The following is a 21,061-nucleotide window of genomic DNA, read 5'->3' as shown; positions in this document are numbered from 1 at the left end:
TTGTGTCACAGCGACTATCTGTGGGGCACAAGGAGAACGTGGGTGGACGTACGACAAGGAACGTAAAGGCACGTGGGGCGAGGACCCCCTGCCGACCCGAGGAAAGGTACACCTACAGTGGAGATCCTCCTTACCGGTCACACCAAAATTATTCTGCCTCCAGGACGGAAGAAGGAGGGCGCCACGGTTAGCAGGGTCCAGGCCGGAGCCTGACGTTTCCCTTTCTCCCCCGGCTTGTGGTGGTTGGCACCCCTGTTGTCCTTGGCCTGTCTGCCCGTGGCTGCAGTCTCCCTGGAGGGAGAAGAAGAGACCTATTAGTTTTAATTTCCCCCTTTCCCCAAATTCCCAGTTCTTTTAAATATTTAAACTAAATAAAGCTTGTTTTAAATTTTACTTACCTGTTCCCGTGTTTGTCTGGTCATTGGGTTGGCTTTGGGGACCTCCTCGAGGTGGGAGTTGCAAAGGGGCGTGGTTTTAGTTTAAAACAGCCAGCCCCTGGTGGTGACATAGACTTTATCAAAAAAGTAGCCCTCCAGATTATTTTATCCGTTGTGGTAGCCCTTGCTCACAAAAAAAGGTTGGAGACCCCTGGTCTAGTTTTTACCCATAGACCTGATGGAAGGCTCCTTGAAATGTGTGCTCATGGCACAGGAACAGGGTTTAATAATCTTCTCATTGATGTTTGCTGGATTTGGATTAAGCCATGACAATTATATGGATTCCCATGGAATAAGCGGTACAAGGACTCTAAACGTCCCGTCAGCATCCTGCTCTTTGAAATTTGGAAATCAACCCCTGTGCTATTTGTAACATTTGTGTACAATTTTAAATCATTTAAAGAAAATGGGCCACGTAAACTAATTTGTACCTTAGGTGTGATATTGAAAACATGACAACATGATTTCTCTAAGATTGTTATCGCTAATAATGTGCACACTATAATATCATTTTTACATGCAGATTTGATTTGAGGAAATTCCCAAATTTGGAATTAAATCTTCATTGAACAAAAGCAAAACTGTACAAAATAACAAAAATGATATAAAAACAATGGAATATAATTGTTGTCTAGATAAACATCTGGACATCGGTTGCATATGATTAAATTAAATGATTTATTAAGTAAAATTAATTTCATTTTAAGAAAACTTGATTCAATCATGTTGAACTGGTCTACATAACTAAATTACGTAGATCCAACAATTTTTTAAAGAAAAATAATTTTAAGAAAACTTAATTCAATCATGTGCAATCTGAGATTTCATAAATCAAATGTTTGACACAAAATACAAAGTTCAAGAGAATTTCTTAATGAATCGGAGCTTGACATAAGCAATGCTAAGAAAAACAAAGGTCATGACTGTAAGGGCAATGTGATTCTGCCACAGACCCCAGGTTGAATAATTAATTCCTTGAAATTTTAGATGCTGCTCTCCTGTGCAACTGTAAAATAAAACAAACAAAAGGTCTAATGAATATCCAAAGCAGATTTAAATGTTACAATTTAACCAGTTAAACTGACCAATCCCAGAGTTGGGCTGGACATATAAATATGGCATTAACTTCATCCAAAAAAATGCTGGATTTTTCAACCCAGCTTTGGGTCAAGATGGGACAAACCCAACCCTTTTTGGGTTAAATTAACCCAGGAAATGTTTGTATTTGATCCAGCATAGGTTAAATTACAACCCAATGGGTTGGGATCGTCCATATTTGACCCAACGCTGGGTGGCATACTGACTAAATTTTGATATAGCACTACAACCGTATATGTTTACATACATGATGATGTCAGCAACAGGGCTGCTGCCATTGGTCGACAGGGTAGTTGTGGACGGCACACCTGAGACATTTCTACAAAACTTCAGCCCCACGAACTCATTTATTTCCAAAGCCTGTGCAAATAGAATCCAAATATAAACCACAGACGTCTTAAAGAGACAGTACATAGTTTGATATTCCTTCAATTACACTGCAAGAAATTACTTTCTTCTTAGTATTTTTGTCTTTTTTAGTACAAATATGTAAAAATTCTTAAATCAAGATGCATTTTCTTGATAAGCAAAATTAACTAATAAAATAAATCTAGTTTTTAGACAAAAACATTAAATTTAAGTGAAAATCTGCCAATGGGGTAAGAAAATGTTTCTTGGATTTTTCTTGAATTTAGTGTTTAAGAAAAATATTCAAGATTTTTTTGCTTACCTCATTGGCAGATTTTTTGCTTGATTTATGCACAAAATCACTTAAATTTGATATTTTTGGTCTAAAAACTAGACTTATTTCTTGGGTTATTTTACTCATCAAGAAAAGAGTCTTAATTTAAGAATTTTTAAATATTTTTCCTGAAAACAAGACAAAAATACTAAGATTTTTTTTCTTGAAAATAATTTTTTGCAGTTTACCCATTGGCATTTTTTTAAGTCTAGGTTTTTTGCCTAAAAACTAGACTAATTTTCTTAGGTAATTTTGCTCATTAAGAAAATGTGTCTTGATTTAGGAAATTTTAGATATTTGTACTAAAAACAAAAAAGTCATTTTTTGCAGTGCAGATTTTTGTGTTTGTAAACCATGCAAGATATAAAATTCATATCTTAGGAAAGAATGTTCTAACCTCAAGCCCATAGCGAGGAATGCTGAGATACTTCAACCAGGCCAACCAGTCCATGATACTGTTCAGGTTAACCAGAAGACCAGAGAAAATCTACAAACAAATTACAAGCACTTTGCTGCAAATCTAAAATCTATAAGTTGTTATTATATTCACAAAATGACTCATCCAAGCGCACCATCATAAAGATGAAGCTGACGGTCATGAAGATGTTGGCCACCGCCACCACTGATTGGTTGGCTGAAATAGCCATAGCCATGGCTGCAGCTGTGCAAGCCACCAATATCACGGTCAACATAAAGATGAAGAACGCGTCTGCCGTGGGTTTTAACCCTAAAAAAGAAATGAGGTGCAGATAAACACACAAACCATGCAGGAAACATGCAACAAACTTTATTGTAAGACAGATGAATCTTGAAAATAAACTATGTACTGTATGTTTAAAGTTTGATTTACGCTACACATATCGATCATGAAGTAAACAACAGAAGTAAAGAGTATGGAAGGGATTGCACGCTGAGTAATGATGTCAGACAGGATTTTAGACAGGAAGTAGACAGACAGTCGGTAGTACCCGCTTGTGTACTCATGACTGAAAAAAAGAGAAAATTTATACTTGGGTGAAATGTTTTTGATAATCTACAGTTTGTCTGTCTTTGCTGAAGATGAAATGGCAAATGCACGTTGTAATACATACATGAAGAGTTTGCGCTCCGTGATGAAGAGCTCGGCAGCAGAGAGCGTGCTGAAACACTGATTGGTTGTAATGAAAAACAAAACACCAAATCTGAAAAGATAAAATCTCAAATATAGTTAGAGTATGTAAAGACATTACATCACAAAGCAAACATTTTGGTACAGTTAATGTCAGGTTTAATTGCTGGTCAAAAATTTTTATTTGTGATTTTAGCACACAATATTAAAGATATCTGTCTTTCCCCATTCAACTAGAAAAGACTTGCATGACTGAAATAACAAAACATGCAGACATGGCCGCCTAGTAGCGCGACCTCTCTAAAGGGAAGGTTATGGCTAGAGGGAGTACAGCTATGGCCGAAATCTTGTGAATTCTCGCCGTATGAGTGCTGTTTTCATCCTAACCCCAAACCTAACCCTAAACCCAATATTTAATGGGATTTAGGCTGTAGCTGTATCCCATCTAGCCAGAACCACTGTTTTCATCCAAATCATACCCCCAAACCTAACCCTAAACCAATATTTCATGGGATTTAGTCCGTAGCTGTCTCCCATCTAGCCGGAACCACTGTTTTCATCCTAATCCTACCCCCAAATCTAACTCTAAACCAGCCAGCCACAGGATTTTTATTTCGTAGCTGTATCCCATGTAACTGGAACCGCTGTTTTCATCCTAATCCTACCCACAAACCCAACATTTCATGGGATTTAGGCCGTAGCTGTATCCCATCTAGCCAGAACCGCTGTTTTCATCCTAATCCTACCCACAAACCCAACATTTCATGGGATTTAGGCCGTAGCTGTATCCCATGTAGCTGGAACCGCTGTTTTAATCCTAATCCTACCCACAAACCCAACATTTCATGGGATTTAGGCCGTAGCTGTATCCCCTCTAGCCAGAACCGCTGTTTTCATCCTAATCCTACCCACAAACCCAACATTTCATGGGATTTAGGCCGTAGCTGTATCCCATCTAGCCAGAACCGCTGTTTTCATCCTAATCCTACCCACAAACCCAACATTTCACGGGTTTAGGCCGTAGCTGTATCCCATGTAGCTGGAACCGCTGTTTTAATCCTAATCCTACCCACAAACCCAACATTTCATGGGATTTAGGCCGTAGCTGTATCCCACCTAGCCAGAACCGCTGTTTTCATCCTAATCCTAACCCCCTAAATTTACATTTCATGGGATTTAGGCCATAGCTGTATCCCATCTGGCCAGAACCGCTGTTTTCATCCAAATCATACCCCCCAAACCTAACCCTAAACCAACATTTCACAGGATTTAGGCCGTAGCTGTATCCCATCTAGCCAGAACCGCTGTTTTTATCCAAATCATACCCCCAAACCTAACCCTAAACCAGCATTTCACGGGATTTAGGCCATAGCTGTATCCCATCTAGCTGGAACTGCTATTTTCATCCTAATCCTACCCCCAAACCTAACCCTAAGACCAATATTTCATGGGATTTAGGGCGTAGCTGTCTGCCATCTAGCCAGAACCGCTGTTTTCATCCTAATCCTACCCCCAAACCTAACCCTAAGCCCAATATTTCGTGTTTAAGCCGTAGCTGTCTCCTATCTAGCCAGAACCGCTGTTTTCATCCTAATCCTACCCCCAAATCTAACCCTAAACCAGTCAGCCACAGGATTTTTACTTCGTAGCTGTATCCCATGTAGCTGGAACCACTGTTTTCATCCTAATCCTACCCACAAACCCAACATTTCATGGGATTTAGGCCGTAGCTGTATCCCCTCTAGCCAGAACCGCTGTTTTCATCCTAATCCTACCCACAAACCCAACATTTCATGGGATTTAGGCCGTAGCTGTATCCCATGTAGCTGGAACCGCTGTTTTAATCCTAATCCTACCCACAAACCCAACATTTCATGGGATTTAGGCCGTAGCTGTATCCCCTCTAGCCAGAACCGCTGTTTTCATCCTAATCCTACCCACAAACCCAACATTTCATGGGATTTAGGCCGTAGCTGTATCCCATCTAGCCAGAACCGCTGTTTTCATCCTAATCCTACCCACAAACCCAACATTTCACGGGTTTAGGCCGTAGCTGTATCCCATGTAGCTGGAACCGCTGTTTTAATCCTAATCCTACCCACAAACCCAACATTTCATGGGATTTAGGCCGTAGCTGTATCCCACCTAGCCAGAACCGCTGTTTTCATCCTAATCCTAACCCCCTAAATTTACATTTCATGGGATTTAGGCCATAGCTGTATCCCATCTGGCCAGAACCGCTGTTTTCATCCAAATCATACCCCCCAAACCTAACCCTAAACCAACATTTCACAGGATTTAGGCCGTAGCTGTATCCCATCTAGCCAGAACCGCTGTTTTTATCCAAATCATACCCCCAAACCTAACCCTAAACCAGCATTTCACGGGATTTAGGCCATAGCTGTATCCCATCTAGCTGGAACTGCTATTTTCATCCTAATCCTACCCCCAAACCTAACCCTAAGACCAATATTTCATGGGATTTAGGGCGTAGCTGTCTGCCATCTAGCCAGAACCGCTGTTTTCATCCTAATCCTACCCCCAAACCTAACCCTAAGCCCAATATTTCGTGTTTAAGCCGTAGCTGTCTCCTATCTAGCCAGAACCGCTGTTTTCATCCTAATCCTACCCCCAAATCTAACCCTAAACCAGTCAGCCACAGGATTTTTACTTCGTAGCTGTATCCCATGTAGCTGGAACCACTGTTTTCATCCTAATCCTACCCACAAACCCAACATTTCATGGGATTTAGGCCGTAGCTGTATCCCCTCTAGCCAGAACCGCTGTTTTCATCCTAATCCTACCCACAAACCCAACATTTCATGGGATTTAGGCCGTAGCTGTATCCCATCTAGCCAGAACCGCTGTTTTCATCCTAATCCTACCCACAAACCCAACATTTCACGGGTTTAGGCCGTAGCTGTATCCCATGTAGCTGGAACCGCTGTTTTAATCCTAATCCTACCCACAAACCCAACATTTCATGGGATTTAGGCCGTAGCTGTATCCCACCTAGCCAGAACCGCTGTTTTCATCCTAATCCTAACCCCCTAAATTTACATTTCATGGGATTTAGGCCATAGCTGTATCCCATCTGGCCAGAACCGCTGTTTTCATCCAAATCATACCCCCCAAACCTAACCCTAAACCAACATTTCACAGGATTTAGGCCGTAGCTGTATCCCATCTAGCCAGAACCGCTGTTTTTATCCAAATCATACCCCCAAACCTAACCCTAAACCAGCATTTCACGGGATTTAGGCCATAGCTGTATCCCATCTAGCTGGAACTGCTATTTTCATCCTAATCCTACCCCCAAACCTAACCCTAAGACCAATATTTCATGGGATTTAGGGCGTAGCTGTCTGCCATCTAGCCAGAACCGCTGTTTTCATCCTAATCCTACCCCCAAACCTAACCCTAAGCCCAATATTTCGTGTTTAAGCCGTAGCTGTCTCCTATCTAGCCAGAACCGCTGTTTTCATCCTAATCCTACCCCCAAATCTAACCCTAAACCAGTCAGCCACAGGATTTTTACTTCGTAGCTGTATCCCATGTAGCTGGAACCACTGTTTTCATCCTAATCCTACCCACAAACCCAACATTTCATGGGATTTAGGCCGTAGCTGTATCCCATCTAGCCAGAACCGCTGTTTTCATCCTAATCCTACCCACAAACCTAACCCTAAGCCCAATATTTCGTGTTTAAGCCGTAGCTGTCTCCTATCTAGCCAGAACCGCTGTTTTCATCCTAATCCTACCCACAAACCTAACCCTAAGCCCAATATTTCGTGTTTAAGCCGTAGCTGTCTCCTATCTAGCCAGAATCGCTGTTTTCATCCTAATCCTAACCCCCTAAATTTACATTTCATGGGATTTAGGCCATAGCTGTATCCCATCTGGCCAGAACCACTGTTTTCATCCAAATAATAACCCCCAAACCTAACCCTAAACCAACATTTCACAGGATTTAGGCCGTAGCTGTATCCCATCTGGCCAGAACCGCTGTTTTCATCCTAATCCTACCCCCAAACCTAACCCTAAACCAACATTTCACGGGATTTAGGCCGTAGCTGTATCCCATGTAGCTGGAACCGCTGTTTTCATCCTAATCCTACCCCCAAACCTAACCCTAAACCAACATTTCACGGGATTTAGGCCGTAGCTGTATCCCATGTAGCCAGAACCGCTGTTTTCATCCTAATCCTACCCCCAAACCTAACCCTAAACCAACATTTCACGGGTTTAGGCCGTAGCTGTATCCCATGTAGCTGGAACCACTGTTTTCATCCTAATCCTACCCACAAACCCAACATTTCATGGGATTTAGGCCGTAGCTGTATCCCATCAAGCCAGAACCGCTGTTTTCATCCTAATCCTACCCACAAACCCAACATTTCACGGGATTTAGGCCGTAGCTGTATCCCATGTAGCTGGAACCGCTATTTTCATCCTAATCCTACCCACAAACCCAACATTTCACGGAATTTAGGCCATAGCTGTATCCCATCTAGCTGGAACTGCTATTTTCATCCTAATCCTACCACCAAACCTAACCCTAAAACCAATATTTCATGGGATTTAGGCCGTAGCTGTCTCCCATCTAGCCAGAACCGCTGTTTTCATCCTAACCCTACCCCCAAACCTAACCCTAAACCAACATTTCACGGGGTTTAGGCCGTAGCTGTGTCCCATGTAGCTGGAACCGCTGTTTTCATCCTAATCCTACCCACAAACCCAACATTTCACGGGATTTAGGCCATAGCTGTATCCCATCTAGCCAAAACTGCTGCTTTCATCTTAATCCTACACCCAAACCTAACCCTAAACCCAGTATTTCACCGGATTTAGGCCGTAGCTGTATCCCATCTAGCCAACATTTTATCCTAATGCTACCCCCAAACTTAACCCAAAACCCAATATTTCACTGGATTTAGGCTGTGGCTGTATCCCATCTAGCCAGAACTGCTGCTACATCCTAATCTTACCCCCAAACCTAACCCTAAACCAACATTTCACGGGATTTAGGCCGTAGCTGTATCCCATGTAGCCAGAACCGCTGTTTTCATCCTAATCCTACCCCCAAACCTAACCCTAAACCAACATTTCACGGGTTTAGGCCGTAGCTGTATCCCATGTAGCTGGAACCACTGTTTTCATCCTAATCCTACCCACAAACCCAACATTTCATGGGATTTAGGCCGTAGCTGTATCCCATCTAGCCAGAACCGCTGTTTTCATCCTAATCCTACCCACAAACCCAACATTTCACGGGATTTAGGCCGTAGCTGTATCCCATGTAGCTGGAACCGCTATTTTCATCCTAATCCTACCACCAAACCTAACCCTAAAACCAATATTTCATGGGATTTAGGCCGTAGCTGTCTCCCATCTAGCCAGAACCGCTGTTTTCATCCTAACCCTACCCCCAAACCTAACCCTAAACCAACATTTCACGGGGTTTAGGCCGTAGCTGTGTCCCATGTAGCTGGAACCGCTGTTTTCATCCTAATCCTACCCACATACCCAACATTTCACGGGATTTAGGCCATAGCTGTATCCCATCTAGCCAAAACTGCTGCTTTCATCTTAATCCTACACCCAAACCTAACCCTAAACCCAGTATTTCACCGGATTTAGGCCGTAGCTGTATCCCATCTAGCCAACATTTTATCCTAATGCTACCCCCAAACTTAACCCAAAACCCAATATTTCACTGGATTTAGGCTGTGGCTGTATCCCATCTAGCCAGAACTGCTGCTACATCCTAATCTTACCCCCAAACCTAACCCTAAACCAACAATTCACAGGATTTAGGCTGTAGCTGTATTCCATCTAGCCAGAACCTAAAGGGACTTTGATGTCACCAAAGATATTTAATATTAACAAGATGGGTATCTTGTATTATTATAAATGGTGGAGATCACAACGGTCAGAATGGTCGCTTTAGTCCCACCTCACAGTAAAAAGGGCCAATCATCAATCAGAATCCTCTGGGAGAGGCACTTTGAATCAATAGGTCCGGTTTGTCGTGTTCTAATAAGACCTGGAGGCGTTGCAAATATGGGAGTGACACGATTTCCTCAAAAGGACTTTGATGTCACCCAGTAAGCATCTGTTTATTTACCTGTTCTGAATGCCACTCTGGTCGTCTTTGACTCCGTAAAAGATGGCACCAACAATTACAGCCATAAGTGTTGTGACTGCCAACTGAGAAAAAACAACGAAGATTTTTGGCAATATGCATTTTAAGTGTCCCTGCAGCTCAACTGGTAGAGCATGAGCGTTAGCAACCCCAAGGTCATAGGTTAAACCTGCAGGGAACGCACATGCTGATCAAAAATATATAGCTTGAATGCACTTGTTAGTCACTTAGGATTAGCAGACAGGTGTGTGAAGGCCATTACCAGGGTAAAAGGCTAAGTGTCTGAAATGAGAACTTACTCCCCTCTAATAACCTTTCACCCTTTAATGTCAAGGCACCCTTAAATCCAGTCAGATGATGGTCGGGCTGGCACTATGCGATACATTTGTTCTGAACTAATCGGTAGAAATGATATAACTTCATAGGGACACAACCAGTCACAACATTCCACAAATCCGCTTAACTTAGCAGTCAGCTTTGAGTAATGTTTAAAGTGAGGTCTCTTCTGATGGCATTTGGTGGTTAATGAGCTTGTAGGATCTCTACAAAATCTCTCTTGATGGAAAATCTGGAGTGAAAAAACCCCACAGTGTTACCTGTGCTACAGAGGTCTGTGGGTTCAGCATTAAGTTCCAGAAGGTTCTCCATAACATCCAGTAAAGCTGCTGGAGGAAAGAGCTGTTGTAGGTGATGGAGTCACACTTGGGTTGGATGATGTTGTCGTCTTTGGTTTGGATGATGTGCTCCAGCTCTGCTTTGATGCCACGGGCGTAGCTGCAGGTTTTGTACTTCTCCACCAGCAGATCTTCAATACACTGCTGGCTGATGAGAGCAACTTCAATCTGCATATCTGTCAATGACATCACAGATTAAATCTGATGTAGTAGCAGTATTAGCATTGAGTCCCAAGCAATGTATTTACCTCCATTATTTTGTATCTGTGTTGTGATGCTTCCATTTATAACATCCAAGAAGAAGTCCGCTGGATTATTATGGGCTTCGCAAGCGTAACCTAAAGTACAATAAAAATACAAACAGTAAAGTAATGACAAGTATTCGTTTTTTTCTTGTTGTTCGACTAAGCGTACCAATTTCAGCGAAGTACTCTATAGCGTCCTGTGCCGGTCCATGGTAGACTTGATTGCCATTGGCCAGCAGTGTAAGGCTGTCAAAGAGCCGGTAGATGGAATATCGTGGCTGGTGAATCGACATGATGATGGTTCGGCCCTGACCGGCCATTCTGAAAACCAATGAACTTGTTAAGATCTCGTATCTATAGCGTTCATCAAAGTGCATTTTTATTCTAAGTAAGTGACTCCAAACATTCAAATAGTGTAAGTGAAACTATGTACCGCTTTAACAGCAGAAGCACAGAATGGGCTGTACTGGCATCAAGACCTGTGGTCGGCTCATCCAAAAAGAGAACAGAGGGGTCTATGATCAACTCCATCCCAATGCTGGTCCTCTTCCGCTCCCCACCAGAGATACCTCGTATCAGCTGCGTGCCCACCTGCGCAGATGCATAAAAGATCAGCTTTATTCAGTGTAATAAATAAGCGTAAGACCTTTGAATTTACCTTTGAATCTGCGACTTTGTTGAGGCCGAGCTCTGAGATGAGATGATTCACTCGGATCTCTTTCTCTCTCGGACTGACTCGCGAAGACATGCGGAGAGCGGCAGAGAAACTCAAGTTTTCTCTTACCGTTAGTGTTCCCATCACTATGTCATCCTTTAAACACACACACACAAACACACACTAAGACCTGGTGTGTCCACAAACGACTTATGTTCGCGTCTTGGTGATTTTCATCGTAAACATTTGGTTACTGTACGTCTTGAATGAATAAACATTTTATTGCATTTGGTCTTATAATAAGCCCAACCTCTTAAAGTCTGTCGTTGAAGGGACATTAAGTAGGATTTACCCCCATCTAGTGGTGAAATTGTATTTTGCATTCAAACGAACAGTGCTCTCTAGCGCCTCGCTTTTCCAAATGCGTGTTGCAAATACGGTAGCCATTAGTTAGTGGTTTTTGTCCCTTAATATGGCGGAACGACATGGAAGCCTCCTTACCCGTTCAATGTAAGTAAAGAGAAGAAATTCTAAGCTTACAAAGAAAAGTCAGATCACTGGCAGAGGTCATTTGACATCAACGAGAACATATTTATGAATAAAGACATTGATTTTGATTAATAAAACACTTAAAATCCTACTTACAGTCCCTTTAATTAAATATCAAAAGAAGAAAACGTATAAACGTATATTTTAATGGCGATTTTCTCAATATTATGATTGTTTTGCACCCCCATATTCCAGATATTCAAATAGTTTGGACAAACTCTGTCCTATTCAAACCATACATCAATGGAAAGCTTATTTATTATAAAATCTCAAAAAATTGACCCTTATGGATGTTTTGTGGTCATAGGTCACATTAAGCTTCTTTGACAATTTTGGATGAAATGAGTTTTACATTACCTGGACAACATAACCAGAAAGACATTTGAAATTTGCCGGCTGTGGGGATCCGTTGATCAGGACCTCACCAGAGAGACCACCGGGGTCCTTCCTGCCCGCGAGAACATCCAAAAACCTGAAACATATCCAAACCTTCAGAGTGACCAAGGTGCGGATGAATTATAATTTATTTCGCTTTACTCAGTGAAGCTGTCGGAACAAATATCATAAATGTTTCTGCCAAATGGAGAAAAGAAAATCCTGGAATAATTTGGCAGTGAAATCTCATTAAGCTGTGTGCAAAAAAAATTACTCACGAAGATTTGCCACTTCCTGTTGGGCCCAAAATAGCATTTAAACCTGGTCTCATGATCCCACTGAAAAGATTTTTAAAAAAATTGTTTATGTCACAATTCTTCAAATTGCAGATAATATAAAGAGTCATTCAGAAAACTACACTCTTAAAAATAAAGGTGTCACGATAGGAGAACATTTTTGGTTCCCCAAAGAACCTTTTAAGTCCAAGGTTTTTACAAGAACCATTGCTTTCTCACTTTTCATAGTCTGTAAAATCTTTTCCATAACATTTTGTATTTATGATGTACGCAACATCATTTTAGCAATATAATTGAATGTCAGTAAATTTCTATGTAAATATTTATCACTTAAGAGTATAAAAAGATTTATGATATCTATGCGAGTCCCTTTAAAAAAGAAAAAAAATGAAATATTTTACTAGGTCAAGATCACACATGACTGCATTTAACTCCATATCCTGGGGCTTTGAAAGTCAAGAGATCAAGAGATTAGACTCAAGAAGTCATGCTTAATATCATATAATTAACACTACATCCATGCAGGGACAAAGACATTACACATTCTGCTGTGGGAAATGTCAGGAGTATTTCATGCATTCAGGAGAAGCATTAAGATCAGATGCCATACAAGAACCTTCTAGGTACTTCAAAAAACTATCAATGAACTAATGCTTAAAAAAAATGTATATACACAAAAGACTTTGTTCCTCTGATGAATAAAGTTCGAACCAATACCCTGATCTACATAAACAATACATCATATCAATTACTTAAAATTATTGTATAATATGATGTAATAACATAATATATAATAATAATATATGTAATGTAATAACAAAATTTATTTTGTTCAAATTCATGTAGTTCTCAAGAACCAAACGCTTACAGTGTTTTTCAATATGCAATGTGCTTCAAACCCTAACGTGCATTTTCTAATATAAGAATTATATCTGTTCTATGTGATGTCTCTTTTATAATGCAATAATTTCAGCCATTTCAAGCGTAAAGTAATTTAAGACATGCTTTATTTCTGGGTTATACAATGTCGCAAATCATTTAAATAATCTCCTCACATAAATTTTGCGTCTGAAAGAAAACCTCCTAGAAATGCAAATGCAATAAGGTCAGTCAAAAAAATAACTACACCTTTTCAGTGCTAATGATCCACTGCGCGTCTTTAGTAAATCTCGACAGTCGTTATTTAACGACAAAATGTTGGTTTGCGCTGGCAAAAGCTGTTAGTAAATCTAGCCCTACATTTTATATAGTGACTTTCATTATAATGTTGCCCAGACTTGATGGAGAATAATCCTATAAGACAGTAGCTGCGTTTCCATTAAATATTTACGCAAATTTTTTTCGTTATTTTTGAAGAAACAACGTTTGACAGCGTTTCCATTAAACAATGTTTTGTGACAAACTTAATTTTGTTGTCGCGCGATAAGTAATTCCAAAACCTATGTATGTTCAACTTCACAAAGAGCCTCGACATCAAAATAGCGCGAGAGCGAATCAATAGCATACAGAGTAATCGACTACCGAATCGCTCTCAAAGTATTTTGATGTCATGTGCGTGACATTTTTGTGAAGTCACATGAAGTTGACCACACCTCTACTGTCTTGTCCTCCATTCAAACACACCGTGCCATATTTAAAGAATGATCGTGACTTTAACACACGTCAGGTGATCTGTAAATGCAAAAAAAATGTAGTTTTGCAAAATATGTCTTTTTCGAATTTCCTGAAAACCACCTTACCTGAGCGTAAAAACTTTTTTTGCGATATATGGGAGTTTATGTGAAATTGTCAATTCGCCATTTCAGTTTGCGCACTTTAAAGGGTAAGTTAAGTTAAAGGCTAATGTTTCTCAACTCCAACCAAGAACCGAGTTTACCGGAAGTTACGTGATGACCACGAAAGCCGCTACTGCTGAAACCGTCTATATAAAAAATGCCAAATTCAACGAATCAGCCCTCTTCCATACAGGCTTGCTAGAATTTATGCGGCGACACGCAGAATGACCAGCGCGTGCCATCGCGGTATCACAAGATTGATTTGAAAGCATACCGAGTCGTCTACTCTCAAATCACTATTGTGCGACTGTGATGTCACATTCTGATCAGTCGAACAAACCAGTTGTCCTAATTAAATAACACAGTAACAAGCTGAGGAGTTGAATTGGGTGTTTATAGGGAGAAATAGAATCGGAGATTCAATTGGAGTTGAGGAACGCTTTAGAGATTATATAGTCTAAAAAACCCATAATCCTCTTTTAACACATGTATGCACTTGACCTCTATCTCTGTGTTTCTCACACAGTCATAGTCACATCTAATATCAGTCTGAATATTCAACGCTGACTCACTTGAGATCCAGCAGGATGTCCTTTTGAGCTGCTGTATTTCTGCAGATGGATCTGCTCTTCTGCTCAACACTATAACAGATGTTGTGAAAGCTGACGGTGGCGCCAAGTTGCTGTTTGATGGGCTCCAATGTGATGACCTTTGACCCAGACATCCCATTTCTGCCCGTCTCCTGCGTGATTTCATCGTTTTCAAAGACGACATTGTCAGGCATCTTCTCTCAGGTGTCTCCTGTGAACACGCACGAGAAACACTGCTAAAGTTGCCTGTTAGTAAGAACAGCTCTGATAGTCAAATAAATAAAAAAGATTAAAAAAAAGAAAGTTTAAAGGGATCGTTCACCCAAAAATAAAAATTCGGTTATCATTTAATCACCCTCAGTTTGTTACAATCCTGTACAGATTTTAAAGGAAATATTCTGAGCAATGTTTTTAACCAAATCATTTTTGACTTCCGTTGTATTTTTTTCTTACTATGGAAGTCAATGGTGCTCATCTTTCCTGCTTGATTAATGAAATATTCCTTTGCATTAATCAGAACTACACAGAAAAAAAATGATTAGTGATGAGTAAATTGAATGAATCATTTTTTTTTTAGTGTAAGAAATTTATACAGGTTTGGGACAACTTGAGGGCAAGACAAAATTTTCATTTTTGACTGAACTAGTCCTTTAATTCCTTGGTGTGAATTTACAAAAGTGGACAAAGCATTTTCTTTCACCGAGGCTGGATGAAAGTGTGATGTATTTCTATTACAACAAAACATAATTACTTTATTAAAACATGTTTTACGTTAGCGCACAAAACTAAAAATGTGACTTAGAATAAAGGAGCCATATTTTGTATGTATATGTTAGACCTCATATTATAATATTACAAGTTTTAAAAAGGTTAATGGCTATTTACATGTATTCAGCTACATGTATTACTAAAGATGTCAGAAAAGTTAATCTCTACTTTTTAAAATCTTAACAATCTTATGATAATAAAAGCCATAATAAAATTAAATGCAAAAAATAAAATACACCATCACTGCAATTTATGATGCGTTTAGTCTTGATCAAAGGTCAATCTCATCATCTATATCTAAATATATTTGTAGCCCTATATTGGAGGGCTTTTTAGTATTATATATATATCACAAAAATAAAAACAGAATAGATCTACAAGACTAAAATAACTTTAGACATCACAACTTACCTACCTGGACACAGCTGAAATAACTTGGATGTCCTGAGGTGTCAGATCTTTATAAGTATCAAATGAGGAAAGCTGAAGTCTGTCTGTGATTTATATGTGGTGTTGAGATCTTATATGGAGAAGAGGGAGGGATCATGCATCAGAGTTTATTTTTCTGTTTAACCGCACAGAGTAGTTTATGTAATATCAAATTACGACCAATCAGTGTATTTTATAAAATACTTATTGTGCTGGTAAACATACAACTGCTGCTTAAGACAAACTTTTAACCAAATTTAAAGTGCAGTCTGTGTGTTTACCATCATTTATCAAAATATCTTCTTTTGTGTTCAACAGAAAAAAGAAATTCATACAGGTTTAAAACAAGGATGAGTAAATCATTTTTGAGTGAACTATCCCTTTAACTATGGAGGACCACAAGAGTCATGCAAAATGTAATAAAGAACTTCAATATTTAATAACTACCTGGACAATAAAAATAGCAATGAATAGATTTGTTCATAAATTCATTAATTAATCTATAAATAAATAGATAAAGTTACAAAAAATCATTATGCAACATTTTATTAGGCAATAAAAAGTGAGATAAAAATAAAAAATAAATAAAATAACGTAGAAATGAAATAAAATAACGTAGAAATGAAATATAAATCCATTAATAAATAGTTCAAATTAATATAACAATTTATAAAAACAACATAAAACACTCAATAAGTGCATCATTCAAAATTGCATTTATAAATTTTTAATTAAATAATGGATTTGTATATTGTATTTCAAAAAGCGATTTAAAAAGAGAAATAAATAACTGGATTTATAAATTGTACTACAAACACAGGTTTAAATTAGGCATTTAAAAGAGCATTTACGTTTAACATTTTTGTTTTCATTTCCCGATGGTTCTCCTTATTCTTTTCGCTATTCGGTTTGCTTTTTGTTTTAGCCTCTCTATTTAGCTTTTCCGTAACTTTTGGGGTCCTTGCAAATGGTCAAATGAGAAATGCAAATTAGCTATGGCCAGGTGGATTTAACAAGCTTGCTGATTGGCTCTGATTGTACGTCATGCAGAGATTTATAGATCTCGGATGAGGACCCAAAGAGTCACGGAAAAGCTAAATAAAGAGGCTAAAACGAAAAGCAAATCCAATAGCGAAAAGAATAAGGAGAACCATCGGGAAATGAAAACAAAAATGTTAAACGGAAATGCCCTTTTAAATGCCTAATTTAAACCTGTATTTGTAGTTCAATTTATAAATCCACTTATTTATTTCTCTTTTTAAATCGCTTTTTGAAATACAATTTGAAATTCCATTATTCAGGCATGTGATTGGCTAAGGACAAAAAAGCAGGAAAATATATTGAGGCCCCCCCCCACACACACACGCCAATCAAACTGGTGGCGGATCTATACGGATAGTAAAGTAGGACCCATAACAACTTATTTGAACAAAAAAACACATTTTAATTTATTTTACAGCTAGATGTGCAACATGCTACTTTTTTGTACAGTATGACACATAACAACTTATTTGGTGGATGTGTAACAGTGGGAATCAAAAGCAAGTGTCTTTGTCCACTGCTCCATCACCACCTCTCTCTATATCAACAACCATGATAAAAAATATGTTTTAACTTATTTTTGTTTTGCATTTTTACACAACTTTAACAGCTAAATGTGTAACATGCAAATGTTTATGTCAAAAGAAGGCCTATTTTGCCGACATCCAAATAAAATGTAGGCAATGGCTTATAAAGAACTAAAGGCATGGCTACTTTTAATTTGATACTTTAAGTACATTTCCAAGCCTGTACTTTGATACTTTTACTTGAGTAAAGAAGTTAAATCAGTACTTCTATTTTTACCAGAGTATTTTTTTAATACAAATATCTGTAAATTGTGCTACACAGGACCATTAGTTATAATAAAGTGTCTTAAAGGTCTCTTTTTCTAATTTTAGACCCCTGTAGATGAGTAACTTTGTTAGCTGTTAAACATAAACAATAGAAGGTTGACACTAATAAATAGAAGTAATTGTACAAAAAAGTGCAGGTGCTATTTATTTTAATCAAACTGGTCAACCTTAAAACTTTAAACACACGAAACCTTTGAAACAAACGATGATACAGAGGCCATTTCTCAATCCTAAGTCTGCAGCCTTCCGGAGGTCGCATTTCTAAGCTGCATACGTCATCAAGACTCATCAAGAGTCACAATATTAACAATAATGAAGTTTACTATTATTCTTAGTTAATCGTAAATTGTTGTAATATGTTTATCAGGGCTTGACATTAACTTTTTGAGGAACTTGTCCTTCGGACAAGTAAATTTGTGTTTCACTTGTCCATGCACAAAAGTCACTTGTCCGGGTAAAGATTTATAATATAATGTATTTTTTGTGTTTTGCTAATCAGTAGTGGAGCAAGGGATTTTTCATAGGGGTGGCCAGGCAGGGGCCAGCAGTTACTCTGGGGTGGCATATAAAATCTCTATCATCCAACCTTAAAATACTTTTAAGTATTATAGGTGTGTTAATCAAAATAATGTATAATATACAATTGCTACAATACTTTAATTTTTATTAAAATGAATTGAGATTAACATACAATTTATAGTCATAATTCAACCTCCATGTTTTTTAAACTATTTAATCAAATAAAACTTTTGAAATTTACTTTGAAACCAGAATTTATATCTCCCATTGCTGAAAAAACTAGAGACCAGAAAATCAACTGAATTTTGAAGGCTACTTTAATGTATTTTACTAAGATTTGTTTGGCTGCTTCTTGCTACTCTTTCTGAAGAAGGATGCTATATCTGCTGCCTTTCTCTTCATTTTCCCCTCATTTCAATGATTGTCTGACATTAAAGCACTAAAGCAAAACATTAAAACATTAACATGTTTTTAAAAACTTATTAGGGTAAATGTATCTAGATTATCTGTTATATATAAAATCAATCTTAATCCTTGCATTTACACCGTAATGTTCGTGTGGGGTTTTTAATGTACAGTGACGAACTCTGTCAGATTAAAATCGGCTGTCGCGCGGCGCAAACACACACAGATATGCGCGCTGAAAGAGAGATTCTCATTATAAAACAGATTCTTAAACAAGATTTTAAGCCCATTATGTGTTTTTACCGAACTTTAGAAGAGAAAACGCAGTGATGAAAACGCGGTTGAAGTGTCTGTCATTTATATTCACGCCGGAGCCTGAAGAAACATCACTCTATACTCCACTCTGTCCCGCGATTCCCGCCCCTCCGTGTTCGTCGATCAGGTTTCATGCACGAATGTAATGCTCAGTTAGGTTAAACCAGGCTTGATGAGGTAACTTATTTCCTTGCCTTTTTTCGGAACCAATATTGTTGCATCGTCCCTCTCTCAGTCGCCACCAGGATTTTCTGCAATGGCGCTCGTTTTTCCTCTCATTTCTGTGAAAATTGCTGCTCCAAATCCACCAAGTAAACCGACGTGTATATGTTTGCCGCTTTGTTTCGCGTCACGCGAGTGACAGCCAAACGTCGCAAATGAGGAGAAGAGAGGAGAGAAACGATCGGGTCTGATTGGTGAATACAATCATACTTCGCCATCCGTCGGAAACACGTCCTTGTTGATACTTGGAAAGGAAGGAAAATGCATCTCTTTGTCATCTGCCACCGGTGTGGCCCTGTTGCGCGGGGACGGCGATTGTGGTTCCGTCCCGGGTTACCATGGCGACGGCTGTGAGATACCCCCCTCCCCCCTTATTTTTTTTTTTTTACATATCTGCATGATTCACGTAGGTCACATTTTCAGGTCGGAAAATCCGGAATTCCGGATTAATCCGGAAAAATCACATCCCTGATTATTTAATTAAGAATTTGTAAATGCAATTTAAAATGATGAACTTATTGAGTGTTTTATGTTGTGTTTGTAAATTGTGATATTACTTTGAACTATTTATTAATGGATTTATATTTCATTTCTACGTTATTTTTATAATCTCACTTTTTATTGCCAAATAAAATGTTACATAATGATTTTTTTTGTAACTTTGTCCATTTATTTATGGATTAATAAATCAATTTTTAAACAAATGTATTAATTGCTATTTATATTGTCCAGGTAGTTATTAAATATTGAAGTTCTTTATTACATTTTGCATGACTCTTGTGGTCCTCCATATTTAACAACACAGTTGACGGTACCTACCTATTAGCTTCCATAGTAGGAACAAAATAATGTTGAAGTCAGTAGGTACATTGTCAGAAATAAAGGTACAAAACTGTACCTTTTCTGTCACTGGGGCTGTACTAGGGTGACCAGACGTCCCGAAAAATTCGGGACAGTCCCGAAATCTAAGCTGCTGTCCCGAATCCTGAATTCTGCTGTAATTGTCCCGAAAATTATACTGAAGCAAAATCTTAATCCTGAATAAAAAAGCTTTAAAACTTGTCCAAATGAAGTCCTTAGCAACACATATTATCAATGATATAGCATTTTTGATATATTTACGGTTGGAAATGTAAAAAATTTCTTAATGGAACATGATCTTTAATTTATATCCTAATGATTTTTAGCATAAAATTTGATAATTTTGACGCAAACAATGCATTTTTGGCTATTGCTACAAATATACCCGTGTGGTTTAAAACTGGTTTTGTGCTCCTGGCTCACATTTTTCAAAATATCTTCACAATAAAAAAAATCTCACAGGTTTAGAACAACATAAGGATGAGTAAATTACAAAATGTTCATTTTTGGCTGAACTATACCTTTAAGATTACATGCCCAAAAACAGTCGAGACCCTGTAATCCAGTGGTTCTCAAACTTTTTCGGCATGTGGCCCCCCTTTTTAAGGGTGCATCCCTTTGCGGCCCCCTCAAAGAAAATATATGGCATAAAACATTAAAACATACAATTTTAATTAAAACATTAAGGGCGGTTTCCCGGACAGGGATTAGTATAGTTTAGATTAGTTTAATTATAATATTTAAGTCATTTTAAAAAGCATAAATTATAAATAAACATTACTGGTGTGCATTTTGACACACAACACTCGCACTGATATATTTAAGATATGTCAGAGTAAGTTGTTTTCAGTCAAGACAACACTAACATTTAAATTAGTCTGGGAATAGGTTTAAGCCCTGTCTCGGAAACTGCCCCATTATAAAACATAGTGCTGTTTGTAAGTAGCCTTATAACTGCTATTAATAGTGTCTGGGATGTTATAACACATTGTGTTGTTTACCTGCAAATGCATTAAAA

General features: G+C 38.5%; 1 protein-coding gene across 1 annotated transcript; it reads right to left on the bottom strand.

Annotated features, from left to right (window-relative positions):
• Positions 1-1,295: 1,295 nt before the first annotated feature.
• On the bottom strand, positions 1,296-15,135 carry abcg2d (ATP binding cassette subfamily G member 2 (JR blood group)). Its single transcript, XM_073814555.1, has 15 exons — positions 14,612-15,135; positions 12,247-12,306; positions 11,951-12,065; positions 11,048-11,200; positions 10,823-10,980; positions 10,559-10,710; positions 10,393-10,482; positions 10,067-10,320; positions 9,453-9,535; positions 3,309-3,398; positions 3,073-3,203; positions 2,790-2,944; positions 2,615-2,704; positions 1,783-1,895; positions 1,296-1,443 (listed from the first exon to the last, which is right to left on the bottom strand). The coding sequence occupies exons 1-15, from the start codon at positions 14,821-14,823 to the stop codon at positions 1,296-1,298; spliced, it is 2,004 nt and encodes a 667-aa protein (XP_073670656.1). The 5' UTR covers positions 14,824-15,135.
• Between the last annotated feature and the right edge of the window lie 5,926 nt (positions 15,136-21,061).

The sequence above is a fragment of the Paramisgurnus dabryanus genome, chromosome 4, assembly GCF_030506205.2.
Source record: "Paramisgurnus dabryanus chromosome 4, PD_genome_1.1, whole genome shotgun sequence".
NCBI lineage: Eukaryota > Metazoa > Chordata > Actinopteri > Cypriniformes > Cobitidae > Paramisgurnus > Paramisgurnus dabryanus.
Note: the sequence above shows the minus strand (reverse complement) of the source record. Positions and strands in the feature narration are given on the sequence as shown.